The sequence below is a fragment of the Echinops telfairi genome, unplaced genomic scaffold, assembly GCF_000313985.2.
Source record: "Echinops telfairi isolate 266 unplaced genomic scaffold, ASM31398v2 ScPeMD7_1;HRSCAF=3_0, whole genome shotgun sequence".
NCBI classification, from domain to species: Eukaryota; Metazoa; Chordata; class Mammalia; order Afrosoricida; family Tenrecidae; genus Echinops; species Echinops telfairi.
In genome coordinates this window covers 41,026,612-41,045,267 of record NW_022103896.1, presented here as the reverse complement: position 1 = coordinate 41,045,267, position 18,656 = coordinate 41,026,612, and the positions used below count along the sequence as shown (strand labels likewise).

Genomic DNA, 18,656 nt, shown 5'->3' with positions numbered 1-18,656 from the left:
AAATGATTTTTTTTAAAAAGGAAAGTTGACAGCCTACCCATACCAAAACAATGCAAAAATAATCAAAATAATCAAAGTCCAAACCCATTACCATTAAATTAATTCCTACTTATTTTATATAGACAGTGTTTCTGAAACTGTAAATCTTTACTGGAGCAGATAATCTCATCTTTTCCTGGGAATCAGCTTGTGGGTGTGAACCACCAGCCTTGTAATGAGCAGCTCAGATGCTTAACCCATAGTGCTACCAGGGCTGCTTGGCTCATACATGTTGTTGTTCTTAGGTGCCATCAAGTCTGTTTCTGAGGCTGGCAACATATGTACAGATCTGCTTGACATAAATGATGTATGGATTGTTATAAGAGCTGTAAGAGCCCCCAATAAGATGATTTATTAAAAGAAAAAGTCTGTTTCGACCCCTGGTGATCTCATGCACCACATAATGACACCGTCCTGTGCCATCCTCATGTAGTTCCTGTGTGTGAGCCCCTGGTTGCAGCCACTATGTCCATTCATCGTACCCAGGGCCTGCCTCTTTTTCAGTATCCTTCTATTTTGCCAAGCATGATGTCCTTCTCTAGGGGGACTGGTCACTGGACAACATGCCCAAAGTATGTAAGACAAAGTCTTTCCAACCTTGCCTTGACGGAGCATTGGGCTGTGTTTCTTCCAAGACAGATCTGGTTGTTTTTTGGCAGTCCGTGGCCCTTTGAATATTCCTCACCAGCCCCACAATCAAACTCATTGATTTTCCTCCGGTCTTCCTTATTCCATGTCCAACTTTCACTTACATAACAGGCAATGGAAAATACATACCATTTAATGAGTCTTAGTTGTTCCCTACTCTCTTTCTTCTTGACTGGAGGCTGGTTTCCCCACTTTGGAGGGCTGTGTTGCCCACCTTCCTCTTTGGGCAGGATTTTACTGACTGGTGGTCTAGCTGAGGTTGGGAAACACTGCTACTAGGTCATGGGCTTAACACTGCTTCTAGGTCGGCTGACGAATGAGCACCCAGAGGTCCGTTCACTCAGGGGGGTCACAGCAGTGTGTTGGTAATAGGATTGTACTTCCGAGGCCTGCAGCGCAGAGGTCTGGCTCTGGTGGGATTTACTCGCCTGTCAACTTACTTACAGTAGTGGTTTTCAGAAGAACCGGCACTCAGAGGGTCAATCTCCTCCCACTCTTTCTTGGCCTTCTTGCGAAAACGAAATGAAAGGACTCATTGTCCTCTGGAGAGGGAGAAACTGCTAAGAGAAGTCAGAACTGTCGTATTTAAAAATGCCCTTTCTGTGCTCCTAAGTGCTTCACGGAATCCCGTCAGATTGAATTAACCTCTTTTTCCCAGCACAGCAATTCTTCTCAGATGTCCATAGATGAAAAGACTGTTCTCAAATGTCGTCCCATTTTCCAATTAGCAGTGGCTCCACTCCTTCCAATGCCAGCAGCTCCAAGTGCCAAAGCGAGAGACAGCCATTGAGAAGGCCTACATGCTCTGCCTTCCTTTCTTTCTTGTTTCACTGTCTTTGCACCAACCAACCAGGCAGCCAGAGAAACCAGCAAAAACTCATCCGATCTGCCGGCTTCATTTTAGTGATGATGCATATGGTTTTTTTCCTTCCGCTTCTTTAATTTTGATTTTTAAGCGGCTTTTTAGAAGAACGCTTTACGTTTAATCACCTATTTTAAACGTGTGACTTGATGGATCCTGACATCAACTGTGACTTTCGCCACAGTTCTATGGAAAACATTTCCATCAGCCCCAAATCATCGCAGATCTCTCTCCATTGACTTTCCGTCTTCTACCCTGCCCGTGGAACCACTAATCTTTGTACTGGATAGCTTTCTTTGTAGAGTTATGCCACTGGTCGAATATCTGATCAACAAAATGATTCAGTAGATCGGTTTTATGAGAGCCTTCTTTCACGGAGTGTAATTGTTTTCGATTCATTCCATAGATCCTTCCTTTAATTGCCGAGTTGGTTCCCATTGTATGGATGTACCGTCATTTGTCTCTCCATTCCCTGGTTGATAAACACTTGGGCTGTTTCCAGCTTTGGGTTTTTATGACTAAAGTTGCTGGGCGCATACAGGTGTGAGTCTTTGTACGACTGTGCTTCTTTGGGGTAAGCATCTCGGAGTGGGGCTGCTGGTAGGGGGGTTAAACCATCACCATTTGTCTGGGACTGAGGGGTTTCCCAGGATGTGGGACTTTCACTGTGAAGACTGGGGTACACAGTGGGTCATCCTGACCTGTGTCATTTGGCAGTACATGTATATTTAATGCCATGAGGAACTGCCAAACTGTTTTCCAAGGTGGCCACCCCAGTTTCATTCTTTAAGTACGCATGAGGTTTCTAGTTTCTCCATAGCCTCACCAGCAGTTGGTAATGATCTTCGTTTTCATGTTAGCTTTCTGCGTGGGTTTGTCATAGGAGCTTACAGTTTTGATTTGCATTGTTCTTGTGACTCACGATGTCGAGCATCTTTTCCTGTACTTATCTGTCATCCTAGTATCTTCTATGGTGAAGTGTCTCTTCAGATCTTCCACACATTTAAAATGTGGGTTGCTTGTTTTATTATCAGGTTGTGGAAGTTGTTCATATCTTCTAGATATAAATTTTTTTTTAATCACTTTATTAGATATAAAATTTTTATCAGATATGTTTTGCAAATATATTTTCTACCAGCTTGTGACTTGTCCTACCTTTCCAAAAGAAAAAGAAAAAAGGAAGGTGTAAATTAATTTCATACCCTAATGTATACAGAAATGGCACATTTTTATGTTGCTCTTTAATTTATTGTAACAGCATACCTAAAAGCAAGCGTTGGGTGCCTTACATGGTGTAGACTAGTCAAGTTAACAGGGCATCTGCCCCGGCATGGTAGTGCTTATGCATCCGACTGCTAAGGGCAGGGTCAGCAGTTGGAGATCGCCAGCTGCTCTGGGGGGAAAGACAAGACCTTCTAATCCGGTGAGGAGTGACTGTCTCAGAGACCCACAGGGGCAGTTCTTCCCTGCCCTAGAGGGTTGCTATGAGTGGGAATCTAATGGCAGTAAGTTTCCTTTTTTCCATATACTTTGTATGAGTTGGATCGATTAAATATGATCATAAATAATAATAAAAAACCAGAAACCAAACTCACTGTCATAGAGTTGATGCTGATTCACCGTGACCCTTTGGGACAGGGTAGAACTGCCCTGTGAGTTCTGAGACTGTCACTGTTTACGGGAGTAGAAAGCCCTGTCTTTCTCCCGAAGAGGGCCTGGTGGTTTTGAGCTGTTGATCTTTTGAATCGCAGCCCAAAGTGGAAGCATGACCCCACCAAGGCTCTCCAAAAACAACAACAATCATAATGATAATAAACCCATGTAATTTATTGAGTACCTACTAGGTGCCAAGTATTCTTCTGAGAACTTTATGTAGTTGAACTGGTTCAACCCAGGTAATAATCAGGTCCATTATTATCCCCATTTTGCAGATGAGAAAGTGGAGGCCGAGAGGGTGAGTAACCTGCCCAGAGCTTGTAGGTCCGCACATTTGGTTGGTTGGTTTTTAACTGTCAGCTACCCTTCACCTCCCGTAAAGGGCGACAGTCTGGGGAACCGCAGGGACTGCCCTGCCCTGTGGGGTCGCTCTGGGTTGGAGGGGACTCCACTGGAGTGAGTGTGACCTTTGTAGTTTCCCTTCCCATGTCCTGGGTGCCTTTTGGTTTGAAATGGACACTTGAAATCACCAAGACTTCTTGAGCCCTGCAGTAAGCCCAAACCACACACACCGGCGTGTGGGTTTTTGGCAATCCGGATTATTCCCTGTACTTGATGATAAATATTTAGATTTACGTTTTTATGTGTCAGGATGGAAGGAGGGCTTGATGGTTTACGGCTTTCATTTTGAAATAAATAAAACGTGGATGTTGTCTTGGTTTGGTGTGGCGCCAGGAGGCTCGCCTGCAGCTAAACAAACCACGGGTGAATGATGAGGCACGCTTGTCAAGGCCGATCAAACAAGGCAGTGATACCCCGGGGCCCTGCGAGGAAGGGAAAGAGAAGAGGAGGGCAGACCCTGCCTGTGTTTCCGCTTTCCTCGGAAGGATGCTCAGCTACGCTGTGAGTCGGGGCCACCCACGAGTGTACCTGTGTCCTGGAGCTCGCCCCCTACGAACCACCAGGTTCCTTAAGCTCTTTGTTACTGTGGGGCGAAATGCCTTACTCCATTTAAAGGACTAGGAGCCCCTGTGCCAGTCACACCGTTCTTATTGTTTCCTTCCAGTGCAGAGTGAAAAGTGAGCTGACTGAATACAGCGAGTGTGAAAGATCATGGATTTTCAAAGGCAACAAGGCTAGGTTCATCTCTGGGTCAATTCCTGAAAGCGATGTGCTTAACAAACAGTTCACGGAATTACGGTCTCTGTCTCTTAGGTCTCAGGAAACGGTTCCAACTCCAGCCCCTGCCCCGTCTGGCTGCCTCCAACAGTGAGACAGCCATGGGGCTTTAACTTTGGGCGGATTGGTCCTCCAGCTAGTCCGTGAATTGGCTAATGGACCTGCTGATCCCAGGTGTGAATCTCTACTTGCCACTTTAGCTGTGTGCTCTTGACTAGGTTATTAGCGTTTTCTGAGCCTCAGTATTCTTATCGCTAAAAGTGGAAATAAAAATTCTGACTTCTGTGAGAGTGTTAGGAGAGCTGCTAATGGAGAGGTCAGCAGTTTGAAACCACCAGCCGGTCCGAGGGAGAAACATGAGGCTTTCCACTCCCATAAAGAGTTACAGCTTTAGAAACCCACTGGGGCATTGCTCCCTTGCCCTATGGCAGTGGTTCTCAACCAGTGGGTCGCGACCCCTTTGGGGGGGGGTCAAAGGACCCTTTCACAGGGGTCGCCTAAGACCATCGGAAAACTTAAATATTACACAATATATAATTACATATTTTTTTGTGATTAATTATGCTTTTGTGATTAACTATGCTTTAATTATATTTAATTATGTCAATTTGTAACAATGAAAATATATCCTGCATATCAGATATTTACATTACGATTTATAACAGTAGCAAAATTACAGTTATGAAGTAGCAATGAAAATAATTTGATGGTTAGGGGTCACCACGACATGAGGAACTGTATGAAAGGGTCGTGGCATTGGGGAGGTTGAGAACCACTGCCTAATGGGGTTGCCCCAGTCAGAATTGACTCACCAGCAGTGAGTTCAGTTTTGGGTTTGATGAGAGAGTGAGGTGTAAATGAGATGAACACCACACAAGGTACCAGCAGCTCCGCACATAACCAGACAAAAGCTTAAAGGTTTCAAATGCAAATGATGCCCGTTAAATGTTGTTCCTCCTGAAGCGCTCTCCTCTCAGTTGGCATAAGTTGATAAATTGCTGTGACACCCATCCACTTCATGGATAGTGGACGAATAAACAAAAATCATGCCCCAGGGGCATTGCCTTGCCCATGAGGGGCTGCCAGATATAATGGTTTTGACATAATAGTCATGACATCATTTACTGTATTGCCAAAGACTTGCCCTGTGAAGGCATCCATTCTAAGGGGATGTGAGATCTGGTAGCGTCCGCCATCTTGTAAGAGCTGGGTCTGACCATGTTCCCTGGACCGTGCTCTGGGCGTAGAATCTTCCGTGCCTCCACGCCAGCTGCTGGGCAGACTTAAAATACAGAAAACAAATCAAGGCAGTGCCACTTCATTTGAAACGCCCTGTGGGTACCCTGGGGCACAACTCAGGGTGCGGATTATCTGTGTTTCTGAGAGCCTTTTGCTGCACCAAGAGTCTGATCTTGTTCCTATCCGGTCCTCTAGCATAGGGGGCAAAAACACCCCCCCTAAATCCAACCCATGCCTTTGAGTCGATTCCAGTGCCCAGCAATCCCATAGGACAAGGTAGAACTTTCCCTCTGGATTTCCAAGACTGTAACTCTTTATGGGAGTAGAAAGCCCCATCTTTCTCCATCGGAGTAGCTGGTGGTTTTGAACTGCTGGCTTTGTGGCTAGCAGCCTGACACATTGCTCCATTCTTATGTGTCCAGCACAATTCTAAATTATTTCCCCATTTTCTAATGTTAGCCACGTACGTACTAACATTATTCCCATAGCCTGGTGGTCAGGGACGTTGAGTAGCTTGCCCAGGGTCACAAAGAGCTGGCAGGTGTCAGACCCAGGATCCAGCTCTGCAGATCTGCGTGTGAGGGATGTGAGGCGCGCTATGTGAAGCTGCCCATGAATTCTCTAAGGAATTTATGTGTGCTATTCTTTTGTGCCATCCATTGTAGTAGACATAAGGAATCGTGGAACTTGGAACCTCAGGTTTTTCCATTTCAAATCCAAGCTACCCCTCCTTGAGTTGATTCTGACTTTAGAGCTAATTGAGAAGACATTTCCGGGCAGGATTTGTCTTTCCCTTCTCCCATTCAGCAGAGGGAACCCAGGTGGTGCAGCGGTGATGATACTAACTTCGGTTGGGCTGCTAACTTCAAGGTCAGCAGTTTGCGACCACCAACCACTCCTTGGGAGAAAGGTGGGGCTTTCTACTCCCATAAAGAGGTATACTCATGGGACTCAGGGGGCAGTGCTGCTCTGTCCTTCAGGGTCTCTGAGTCAGAATGGACTCCATAGCAGTGAGTGTGTTTCAAGTTAATAGCTAAAGCAACAAAGAAGAGTTCCAACTGGGTGTGCCTGACTCGAGGGTCCTGGAAGAACTGACCAATGGGGGTGACAAGGTTTTTTTCCCCTTCTAATCATTTTATTGGTCACTCATACAACTCTCATCACAATCCATCCATCCACCCATTGTGTCAAGCACATTTGTACATTTGTTGCCATCATCATTCTCAAAACATTTGCCTTCTACTTGAGCCCTTGACATCAGCTCATTTCCGCCTCCCTCCCTGCTCCCCCTTCCCTCATGAACCCTTGATAATTTATAAATTATTATTATTTTGTCATATCTTACACTATCCTACGTCTCCCTTTACCCACTTTTCTGTTGCCATCCCCCAGGGAGGTGGTTATATGTAGATCCTTGTAATCGGTTCCCCCTTTCTACCCCATCCTCCTTCCACCCTCCCAGTATCACCACTCACACCACTGGTCCTGAAGGGATCATCTGTCCTGGATTCCCTGTGTTTCCAGTTCCTATCTGTACCAGTGTACATCCTCTGGTCTAGCCAGATTTGTAAGGTAGAATTGGGATCATGATGGGGGGGTGGTGGCAGAAAGCATTTAGGAACTAGAGGAAAGTTGTGCGTTACATCGTTGCTACACTGCACCCTGACTGGTGCGTCTCCTCCCCGCGACCCTTCTGTAAGGAGGTGTCCAGTTGCCTACAGGTGGACTTTGGGTCCCCACTCTGCACTCCCCCTCATTGGGCGACAAGTTCTTACAGGTCAAAGCCACAAACGGTGCTGCAGGTACATGTGGCAGGTTTGAGAGGTGACATGGCAGCATCGATTTCTCACCCTGGCCCCCTCTCGTCTTGTGTTTTCACAGTCGTGTTCCTCCACCTCTCCTGGAAGATGGCGAAGATGCTGTGCGGCTGCTTCCTGCTGATCCTCGGACACGTCCTCCTCCCCACCGTGGAGGCCAGGCAGCGGCTATACCCGAGGGCCGCCTCTAGAGGGAGACTCGCTCGGACACACCCCCAGACGACCCTCCTGGGTGAGTAGTGAGGGCTCCCCTGCAGGATGGGGTGGTTAAGGAGGTCCAGGTGCCCAGAGGAGCCTTGGCAACCTAGCGGGTCCTACGTTGGGATGCTAATCTCAAGGTCAGCAGTTTGAAACCACTGACTGCTCTCCAGGAGAAGAGGAGGCTTTCTCCTCCAGTAAAGCGTTGCAGTCCTGGAAACCCACAGGGGCAGTTCTAGTCCTCCTGTAAGTCACACTGAGGCTGACTTGATAGCAGTGAGGTTGTTTGTGTGCACAGGGCCTGGGAGGACCCCGGGAGGGAGAGCCTCGAGGTCACCAGGCGCTCTGCTGTGGGTGCATCTTATGTGAGGGGGCATCTCGTTGGTAACCAGGCCATCCTGAGTCGCTTCAAGCAGGGTTTCAAATAAAAATTCAACCTCTTGCCTTTGTGCAGTTGGATCTACAGCTGTGCCTTTTCTCCGATATTCAGGGCAAGCTTTTTCATCTGGGTTTATCTGGGCAAGGGGGTTATGAGAATTTTTTTATTGGATTTGTTCAGCTAAATCTGTGTTAATAATGTTCCCCACCTGGCTGCCGGAGAAAAAGAGCAAGCAGGCTGGGTGGGGGTGGAGTGGGGGGCAGCCACCTAGGAGAGGGGAGGACACTGTGAGCTGAATCAAGACACGAGGAACGGATAGAAAATGTCAGGGGTCTTTCATTCTGACCTAGTACACAGGCTTCCTTCAGGTGAATTTGTGTTTCTCCTTCATCTCGTCTCTTGTGAGGGAGAGGAAATGTCATGAAAACACACAGAATATAGATTAGCTGGTTCGGTTCTAAATGTGGGCTCTAAGAATGGGCAACAGGCTGACCAGTGGGAAGAGAATGGCTATGTGTGTGTTTAGGCAGTTGAAGCTCACTGCCATTGAGTCAATTCTGACCCATGGCAACCCTCCACAGGGTTTCCCAAGCTGGTGGGTGTGAACCATCCACCTCGCAGTTAGTGGTCTAACACTTAGTGGAGAGCTCCTGTCTGGTTTACCCTTTTTGAAAGAAGACCTGGAGGCAAAGTGGTCTTGGACAACCAACCCAAGGATTGGTGGTTTGAACGTACTGACCAGCCTTTTCACAGGTGGAGGGTGGGACCATCTGCTCCCGTAAAGAAGCCCCATGCAGCAGCCTTGTGCTGCCCGAAGGGTTGTCATCAGCCCACCTCCACTTGATGGCAGTGGGTTTGAGTTCTGATAACCTCTCTGAGGTTCAGTTTCCTCATCTGTTAAATGGGAATGTCCATACCCACCTTGGGACATTTTTTGGAGGAGCAAATGGGAGGATGTATGTAAATAGTAGGTATGCAACACACACTAGCCATGACGTCCCATCCACAAAGTTGTTTCTTTCAAATGGTGTTTTCCAGTTATATCATGTTGGTCATTGTGTTAGGCCGGGTTGTCTAGAGATACAATTCCAGTGAAATGCATCTATGTATAAGAAAGAGCTTTATATCAAGAAGTAATCATACATCAAGAAGTCGTCCAGCTTATTGAAACGCAAGTCCATACGTCCAATGCTAGTCCCTAAGGCCCTCTTCAGACTCATGGAGCACAGGCCAGTGACGCAGAAAGGTTAACAGGGAAGCAGGCAGATCACAGGTCAGTGGGTGCATTTGTGGGGATCCAAGATCAGTGGGAACATGGCAGCAGGCTGGCAGTTCTCAGGGTTGGTTTGCCCACATGGGGCCATCTCTCAAGGAAAACGGAGTCCCAACAGGCAAGAAGGCAGAGGGACAGAGACAGAGGGAGGTTCCCAGATTCTCTAGTTCCCCCACTTGAAAGAAGGCCACCCTCCCCACCACAAGGTCTCATCAGGCGATGACCTGATTGGCAGGTTGGATGCCCCCCTTTCCCTTTCAAAAAATTCAAGTTGACATAAAATCATCTATCGCAGCCATTGTAAAGACTGACACCTATGAAAGTTACCGAGAGAACTGCGCGGGAGCGACCCAGCAGTCTCAGCATGTCCAATTACATTTCGTGTGCAAGGGGATTCCCCGAAAGCTGTGCTTTGAGAGATGTGAATTTGGACTGGTGTTGACCTAACCGATGATCCAGGTCTTCCATGTCTGTAGTCTTCTGAGAGTGCCTGTTTTCATAGTGATATAAGCATAAGATGTCTACAAGTTTGAAAAGGACTGGGAAATGCTTCCAGGACTCATTTTAAGATGTTAACAAAAATGCTGATTCCCAGATCATCATCAGCAGTGTCATGTAACCCAATAAGGTAGGTAAGCATGGATTTTGTACCTGTTCATGGCAGATAAGTAAGTCCAAGTAAACCTGGGCACATACCTTGTTTGTGGGGTAATCTGCCCCTGACCATTAGTGATGGCACCGTTGGGTTTCTGATGGAGCCACCTGTCTCTTATGGAGAGAGTATATAGGCAACCCCCTAGTTATGAGCGAGTTCAGCCCCCAAGTCTCCCTTTAAATTGAATTTGTACATAAGTCAGAACAGTTAAGTATGGGTTGTGTGTAATGTCAATAAATCAGATATTTGTCGTATTTATATCTGCTTCTCATTTAGTGAGTGTCTTGTTATGCAGCACTTTGCAGTAGTGAAAAGTCTCTGGACTATTTTTCACATTAACAACATATGTCTGGCAAATGCCAAGGTGAGAGTAATGCTGGTTGTGATTACTAAGGTTGAGTGTCAACTAGGCTGCACCATGATTCTTGGTGATTTGGCAGTTGTGTAATGATGACATTTGGCTCTTATCATATATACTTGTGTATAAGCAGAGTTTATCAGCACATTTTTTTATGCAGTTTTGGTGGTAAAATTAGGTGCCTTGGCTGATATTCAGGTCAGCTTATACTCGGGTATATATGGTATATAATTATATGAGTATAGTTGCTCTGCATTTTGTGGTCATAGGTAGTCATTGATCTGATTGGTCATTCTCTATTTTCTCATAATGTGGACTTTTGCACATAGAATGTATATACTTTGTAATATACATAATAACTTGATCCTTGGAACATATAACCACGTTGATAAATGAGGAAAATAGTACATTATATACTTTTCTATGCATAAAAACAGTCATGAAATACTTTCAGATATAGTAAACCATCTTTACCAACATACCTACTGCTGTCAAGACAATTCTGGTCCATGGCAACACCACAGGACAGAGTAGAACTGCCTCCCTAGGATTTCCCAGGCTGTTAATCTTTACAGAAGTAGAATAACACATCTTTTTCCTACGGAGCATCTAGTGGGTTTGAACTGTTGACCTTTTGGTTAGCAGCTAAGCATTTTAACCGCGGCACCACCAGGGGTCCTGTAACACACTAATAAAGTAATAATGATGATTTTTTTATGTACATTACAAAATAGTGCCCATTTGTTATTATGAATCATTGGGTGTACTTCACATATTGAATATAAGAGGCTTTATGAGGGTTGGTTCATAATTAGAGTTGTACTTAAGTTGGATGTTTGCAACCCAAGGACTGCCTATACTCTGGTTCCGAATTGCTCCCTCCCTCCGTCTGTCTCTGTATCAGGTTGTCTCTCCCACACACCCCTTCCCTTCACACACACACTTCATACATCAGCACTCACATACACATTAACACACACACGTGCACATACACATGCACACCTAGGCACCTTCAGAGCTCAGCTTTTGAAGTGGAAACCCCTTGTCTCCCGAGGTAAGAAATAGTCACTTTTCAGGTGGGCAGCATCCCTGTGGGATCCAGCCCACATCCGGATGGGTTCTAAGGGCCAGTTGTGTAATTGAAGAAGAGAAATTAAGAGACAGACAAAAATGTTGGGGTGCTCACCTCCATAGTATCTGGAACCAGGTCCAGAGGAGAGAGAAAATGTATTTTTTTAAATAAATCACTTTATTAAAGGGCTCATACAACTCTTTCATAATCCGTACATCCATCCATTGTGTCAAGCACATTCGTACATTTGTTATCATCATCATTCTCACAACATTCTCTTACTACTTGAGCCCTTGGTATCAGCTCCTCATTTTCCCCCTCCTTCCTCTTCCTTCCCTCCCTCATGACCCTTGATAATTTATAAATTATTATTTTTCCATGTCTTGTACTGTCTGATGTCTCCCCTTAACTCCTTATCTGTTGTCCATCCCCCTGGAAGAGGGTTATAGGTAGGTTATTGTGGTCAGTTTCCCCTTTCTCCCCTCCCGGTATGGCTACCAAGGAGTTTATCTGGCCTGGATTCCCTGTGTTTTCAGTTCCTATATATATCCATGTACATGCTCTGGTCTAGCCAGATTTGTAAGGTAGAATTAGGGTCATGATAAAAGCCGGGAGGAAGCATTAAAGAACCACAGGAAAGGTGTATGTTCCATTGGTGCTATACTGCACCCTGACTGGCCCGTCTTCTCCCCACGACCCTTCTGTAAGGGGATGTCCAATTACCTACAGATTGGCTTTAGCTTCTACTCCGCACTCCCCCCATCATTCACTATGGTAAGATTTTTTTGTTCTGATGATGCCTTACACCTGATCCTCTCGACACCTCATGATCACACAGGCTGGCATGCTTCTTCCATGTGGGCTTTGCTGATTTCTCAGCTAGATGGCCGCTTGTTTATATTTAAGCCTTTAGGACCCCAGACGCTATATCTTTTAATAGCTGGGCACCATCAGCTTTCTTCGCCTTATTTGCTTATGCACCCATTTGTCTTTAGCGATTGTGTCAGGCAGGTGAGCATCTCAGAATGCTGGATTATTAGAACAAAGTGTTCTTGTTCAAGTTGAGGGAGTACTTGAGTAGAGGCCCAATGTCTTTCTGCTTTCTTAATACTAAACCTATAAATATATGTACATAGATCTATTTCCCCATTGTCATATAAAAATATATTTACATATGTACATGCCTGTATTTAGACCTCTATAAATGCTCTTTGCCTCCTAGTTCTTTCCTCTATTTTCTTTTACTTTCCTCTTCTCTCACTACCATGTTCAGCCTTCATTTAGGTTTCAGTAGTTCCTCTAGGTTACATTGCCTTTGATCAAGAGAAAATGTATTATTGCGTTAACTTATGTAGTCTTGGGGTGTGTAAGCTCCCTTAAGTACAGGTAACCACCTACATATGAAAGTGGACTGTACCTTAACCCTAAGGTCCCTGAGCTCATTGGAGGAGTAACCTAATACCAGTGCTGGGGACAGGTAAGGGGGAGTGGCTGTCCCCTGAGCAGAGAGAACAATTGCAACATATCTGCTCTTATAGATTAAGCTGCCAGGTCAGGTAGCAATCAGCTATGTGCTTGTAAGAGTTAACTTTAAGGTAGCACTATTATGGGAAGATGTTGTAGGGAATAATTTAAATTATGAGAATGTGATTGGGGCTCATCTCTAACTCACAAATCATGTGTGAAGAAGAGGGATGGGACATGGGCACATAGCTCACACCCTAAGGACTGGAAGTGGGGCACCTCATGCAGACACCTTTCTACTCCGTAAGCCCTGCCAGTGGCTGCTTCTAGATGCACCGGCAGGCCCAGGACCATGGCTGAGTGAAAATCCTGAACTCTGAAGACGAACACGGCTACTTTGGCCCCGATTCTGAAATGAAGTCTGTGCTCGGTCTTGCTTTAACAGGGAACATGGACAGAGAAGTCACGGTTTATCGGTCCTCTTTGCAGAATGATGCTCTGAACCTCCGCTTCATTATTACAGTCTGCTGCCTCGCGTTTTATGGGTGTTGAACTTTTCTTGGCTTTTTGTTTTCTGCATTCAGAGCATTGTTCAGGCTACAGTTTCTGTGGCTTATGATGAATTGCTGTGGCTGTACTGATGGTGTCCACCAGCACGATGGCTTTCGTTAGGCACGTCTTTACCGGGTTGTCTCTGAACTTCTGCTTGATGGAAGCTCTGAGTTTAGAAGGACAGCAGAGCCAGTTCTGCGTTTCACTTTTTGTTTGGATTTTGTGTGTCTCCCTTTTCATGTTTATCCCTTTATGTCTAAATTCAGAGCAGCGTCTATGTGACAACTTGGACCGGTTTTGAAGAAAATGCGTGTGTGGATCTGCCTGTCCTGGGAAGGCTTGCAGGCCATCTGTGATGTGTTTGCAGAACGCAGCTGTTTCTGAGGCCTGGCCACGGGGGGTTACCTCTTCCCTCCTGTGTTCATCTGGAACATCTACTCTGTGCCAGGCCTGGGGGAGTTAAGATGAATAACCACCACCAGGAAGCCCTGAATAGAGGGGGGCAGCGGTGTGGACACGTGAAAAGATCATGACTTCGGTGCGATCAGTGCTCACCCATGAAGTCCTTTGGACGTTACGGCTCGACTGTCTGCTTATGGGCTTGGTGTAAGGTTCTCAAACACTTTAAGGAGACCTTGTGCAGCAGATTGACTGAATGCAATGCTTGGTTTGAGCTCTTGACTGCTGCTTCCATGAGCACTGTTTGTGGATCCAAGCGAGATGAAATCCTGGACAACTTCAACGTCTTTCTCTGTTTATCATGATGCTACCCATTGGTCCAGTTGTGAGAATTTGTTGTCTAAACCCATAACTTGTTACCTTAAAGAAAACACTTGCATTAGAAACTATATTTTCCAGATTAAGGAAATTAAAATCATAAGTATGGTATTATGTTACAGCTGGACAAATTTCTTTATTGTCTGGTTTAATAGATGACAGCTGGATTCGCTTATCACCTCCATTCAATTTGCTGGGAAATGTTATTTGGTTGGCCCATTTGAAGAAAATTTGGCCTCAAATTTGTTGAAAAAATGTAGTTGGAAAAAGGAGGAGCCTGTGAATAGTCCTTTCAGATGACTGTGAGGATTCTCCTTTGATACTGCACCAAAACTCGACAAATGATAGTTCTTGGGGGTTAGTTGCATTGTGTAATCTACAACCAAGCACTCATCTTTTCATACCATGCATGATTTAGAACCCTATCAGAAAACTTCTCATCCCGCAATGGAATGGGCACAGCAAAAAGGTGAATGTTAGTCTTATTGTAAACGTTTGGATTCTCTCAAGGAGCCTCCAAAACCCAAAGCAAGCCTGTTATGGTTGAGCTTACTCCAACTCCTCACGGAGCTGTAGAACAGCCTAGAACTACCACAGAGGGTTCCAGGACTATAATCTTCATGGAAGCAGACTGCTAGGTCTCTCTTCTGTGGGAGCTGATAGATTTGAACTGCCCACCTTTTAATTGGCAGCCAAGTGCACCACCAGGCCTCCTTAAAAGAATCTCAAGAGCCCCTAACAATTCCCCAAGCCAATTCAGTTGTCAGAGAGCCAAATCTAGCTCATAGCCACCACGTGCTAGAGAGTCGAACTGTGGCTCCAGATAATTTTCAAGGCTGTACTCTTTTGGAAGCAGATTTCCAGAACGGTCTCCCCAGGTGTCTCTGTGTAGGTTCGAACTGCCACCCTTTTGGCTAGTAGTTGAATGCTTAGCCAAAAGTGCTAACCCTTTGCACCATCCAAGGACTCCATCAAGGGACCCCTAGGGGTCCTGCTGGTCGAAGAGAAGTGTGTAGGGGAAGGTCAACACTGCAGGACCTAGAGGGATGAACAGGCTGTAGAGGAGAAAGCCCAGAGGTGAAGGCATTGGCACTTTCCAGGCAGTTATAAGGTGGATGATCTGAGCTTGAAGCAAGCCTGGAGAAGGTGACAATGAGATCATGCAGAAGCTTGGGGGCATTGACAAAGAGGTTAGGCTTTATTTTTTAAGGATGGGGTGTCCTCAGAAGAGTTTAAGCAGGCAACAGTAATGATCCCTGTTGACTCTACTCTATACCTTCCTGATGGCCTAAAGCAGTGGTTCTCAACCTTCCTAATGCCACGACCCTTTCATACAGTTCCTCACGTTGTGGTGACCCCCAACCATAAAATTATTTTCATTGCTACTTCATCACTGTCATTTTGCTACTGTTATGAATTGGGCGACCCCTATGAAAGGGGTCGTTCGACCCCCAAAGGAGTCGTGACCCACAGGTTGAGCTTTCCAGGCTATGATAAAGGGTAGGGAGGGCAAATAATTAGCAGGATGCAAGCTGGAACTATTTTCAGTTGCCTCATATGGATGTGAAAATTGGACATTGAATGAGGCAGACAGAAGAAGTAGAATCAATCATTTTGAATTATGGTCCTGGAGAAGAATATTGAGAGTACTATGGACTACCAAAAGAACAAATAATGTCTTGAAAGAGGTACAGCCAGGATGCTCCTCAGAAGCAAGGATGGTGAGACTTTATATCGTGTGCTTTGGACATGTTATCAGGAGAGACCGGTCCCTGGAGAAGGACCTCATGGGACATTGGGAGGAGTAGCAAAGAAGAAGACCCTCAAGGAGATGGACTAACACTGTGGCTACAACAATGGGTCCAACCCTAACAATCATGTGAGGATGGCGCAAGACTGGCCAGTGTTTCATTCTGTAGTACATAGGGTCACTGTGAATCAGAACCGACTAGCTGGCACCCGACAGCAACCATCCCAAGGGAAGGCTTTCAGACTACCAGGAGAATGAATAAGAATATTCTTTAGCCAAAGTCCTTCCAGGCAATGATGCCAACAAATAGAGAAACATGGGGCACTGACCCCAGAAGCATGAGCTCAATGGAACCCCTTCCCCTTCCTTCTCCACGGTCCTTAACAGTGGCCCAATCCTTTTCTGATTGCCCTCCTCCTAATGTTACCACTCATTGCCCTGGGTCGATCCTAACGTATGGCGACCCCTGCATGCCAACCTAGAATGGCGCTCCATAGCTTTCTTTTTCTTTCCTTTTGTAGGATTTTAAAAAAGTATAATTTACAAAAAACAACAAAAAAAGTATAATTCACTTTACTTTCATCGTCGTCGTTGTCATTGAAAATATGCATAGCAGAGCATACCCCAGTGCAGCCATTTCTCCATGTGCAGTTCAGTGACTTTGGTAATATTCTCCGGTGGAGCCAGCATCCTTGCCCTTCTTGTCTGACGTGCTCTGCTCCCGAGAAGGCACACTCACTGTGCTCCCAGGCTTCTCACTGTCTTTCGAGTTGCGGATGTCGATTTCATCTTGTGTAGATCAGCTGAGAGAACATGGCTCAAGGCAGACACCCTACTAATCAAGCTACGTGACTGCTCGGTTTGAAGTAGACATTAGGGAATATTTTTGGTTTCAGGTTAAAAGATGATCTAAGGGCAATGTTTTCAGGAGCTCTTCCATACTCCATGGCTCCAGAAAGTCTGGGGTCCACGAGACTTTGAAATTCTGTTTTACATCTCCCTCCCCTACTGAGATCAGAATTCTCCTACAGAATCCTTTGTCAAAATGTTCAGTCATGGTAGCTGAGCTCCACCTGAGGCTCTTCTTGTTTTTAAACCAAACTCACTGCCATAGAGTCAACTAATACTGACCCACAGGACAGGGTAGAACGACCCCTGTGTGCTTTCAAGACTGTAACTCTTTAGGGGAGTAGAGAGCCCTGTCTTTCTCCCACAGAGTGGCTGGCGGTCTTTGAACTGCTGACCTAGCAGATCAATGCCTCCCCACCATGCCAGCCGGGCCCACTCAGATGAGGTGTTGAATGGCTGGGTTTTCAGAGGTTGATTGCCACACCTTTCTTTTGAAGCACCTGGGAGTAGACTCAGCCATCTACTTTTCCATCTGCACCTGCGCATGTTAACAGTTTGTGCTATCAGGAGCTCCCCATCCCAGTCCCCCTCCCATCCCCCATCCCCTGCTTGCTTGATTTGTACAGACTTTTTGTTTTCTCGTTTTCATAGAGATGCGGGTAGACCTGTTGCCAGGGCAACCAGTGGCCATTAGCCTTTGCAGAAACCTGAGCCCGTCTTGCTGAAACTCCAATTGTCTCTCTCGGCTTTGTTTTTCTCTCTCTACAAGGTCTTGTGCACATGTGTGTTCCTCTCTCAACTTGCCAGCCTCCCTGGGACTCTTTTGACTCCCCGCCCTTGGAATTCACTGCCATTGAGTCCATTCTGACTCAAAGCGATCCCGTGGGACAAGCAGAACCGTCCTTTGGGTCTCCGAGACTGTCCGTTTTTAGAAGAGTGGACAGCCTCATTGGTCCCGCAGAGCGTCTGGTGGGCTCAAAGCATAGACGCGGTGGTCAGCAGCTCAGTGCGTGCGCACGGTGCCACTGCAGTAGGTTCACCCGCCTCATGGGTATGTGAAAGTGGGGCATGGGGTAAGGAGGATCGAAGAAGAACTGATCCATTTGAATTGCGGCGCAGGCGAAGAATCTTGACAGGACCATGGACTGCTAAAAGAGCAAACAACCCTGTCTCGGAAGAAGTACGACCAGAATGCTCCATAGAAGCATGATGGGGAGACTTCGTCTCCTGTGCTTTGGACAGGTTGTCAGGAGAGACCAGTCCCAGGAGAAGGACATCATGCTTGGTCAAGTTTGGGGGCAGCGGAAAAGAGGAAGGCTCTCGACAAGATAGGTGGGCTGCAGCAGGGGGTTCAAACCCAACAACCTTGTGAGGTGGTGCAGCACCAGGGGGTGTTTCATTCTGCTGTTCACGAGGTCCCCATGCGTCGGAACTGACCGGCAGCACCTAAGCACATCGCCAACCTTTGAAACACTTTCCTTTCTCTGTGACAGACTCACTGTGGATCAGTGCCACCCACTCAGAATTTGTGCTGTGTTTTCCAAGACACTCTGTGTTAGTCGGGGTAGACTAGGGAAATAAATCCACAGAAACTCTTATGTATAAGAGAGAGTTTTATAGAAAGGGTAAGTGTACATTCAGAAAGCAGTCCAACGCCATCCAGTCCAAGCCCATATGTCCGACACCAATCTACAAAATCCTCCTCAAACTCACAAAGCACATACAATGACATTGAATGCAGTAGGATGACAGGTCAGTGGGTAGAAAGTCTTTGGATCCAATGGCGGTGTAAGCATCTCAGCGCTGGCAGGGGCCTCCACGCGGCTTCTCCAGCACCAGGGCTGCATCAGGGTAAAGTCCATGTGGCTTCTCCTCAGGGATGTCTTGCA

General features: G+C 46.2%; 1 protein-coding gene across 3 annotated transcripts in view; it reads left to right on the top strand.

The window, feature by feature from the left end:
• MATN2 (matrilin 2) overlaps positions 1-18,656 on the top strand; it is a 191,894-nt gene that overhangs the window by 15,582 nt on the left and 157,656 nt on the right. For all 3 annotated transcript variants that reach the window (XM_045284889.1, XM_030886313.2, XM_004697704.2), the window contains exon 2: positions 7,505-7,672. In XM_045284889.1, the coding sequence (XP_045140824.1) occupies positions 7,531-7,672 (142 nt within the window). In that variant the 5' untranslated portion in view covers positions 7,505-7,530. The remainder of the gene's footprint in view (positions 1-7,504; positions 7,673-18,656) is intronic.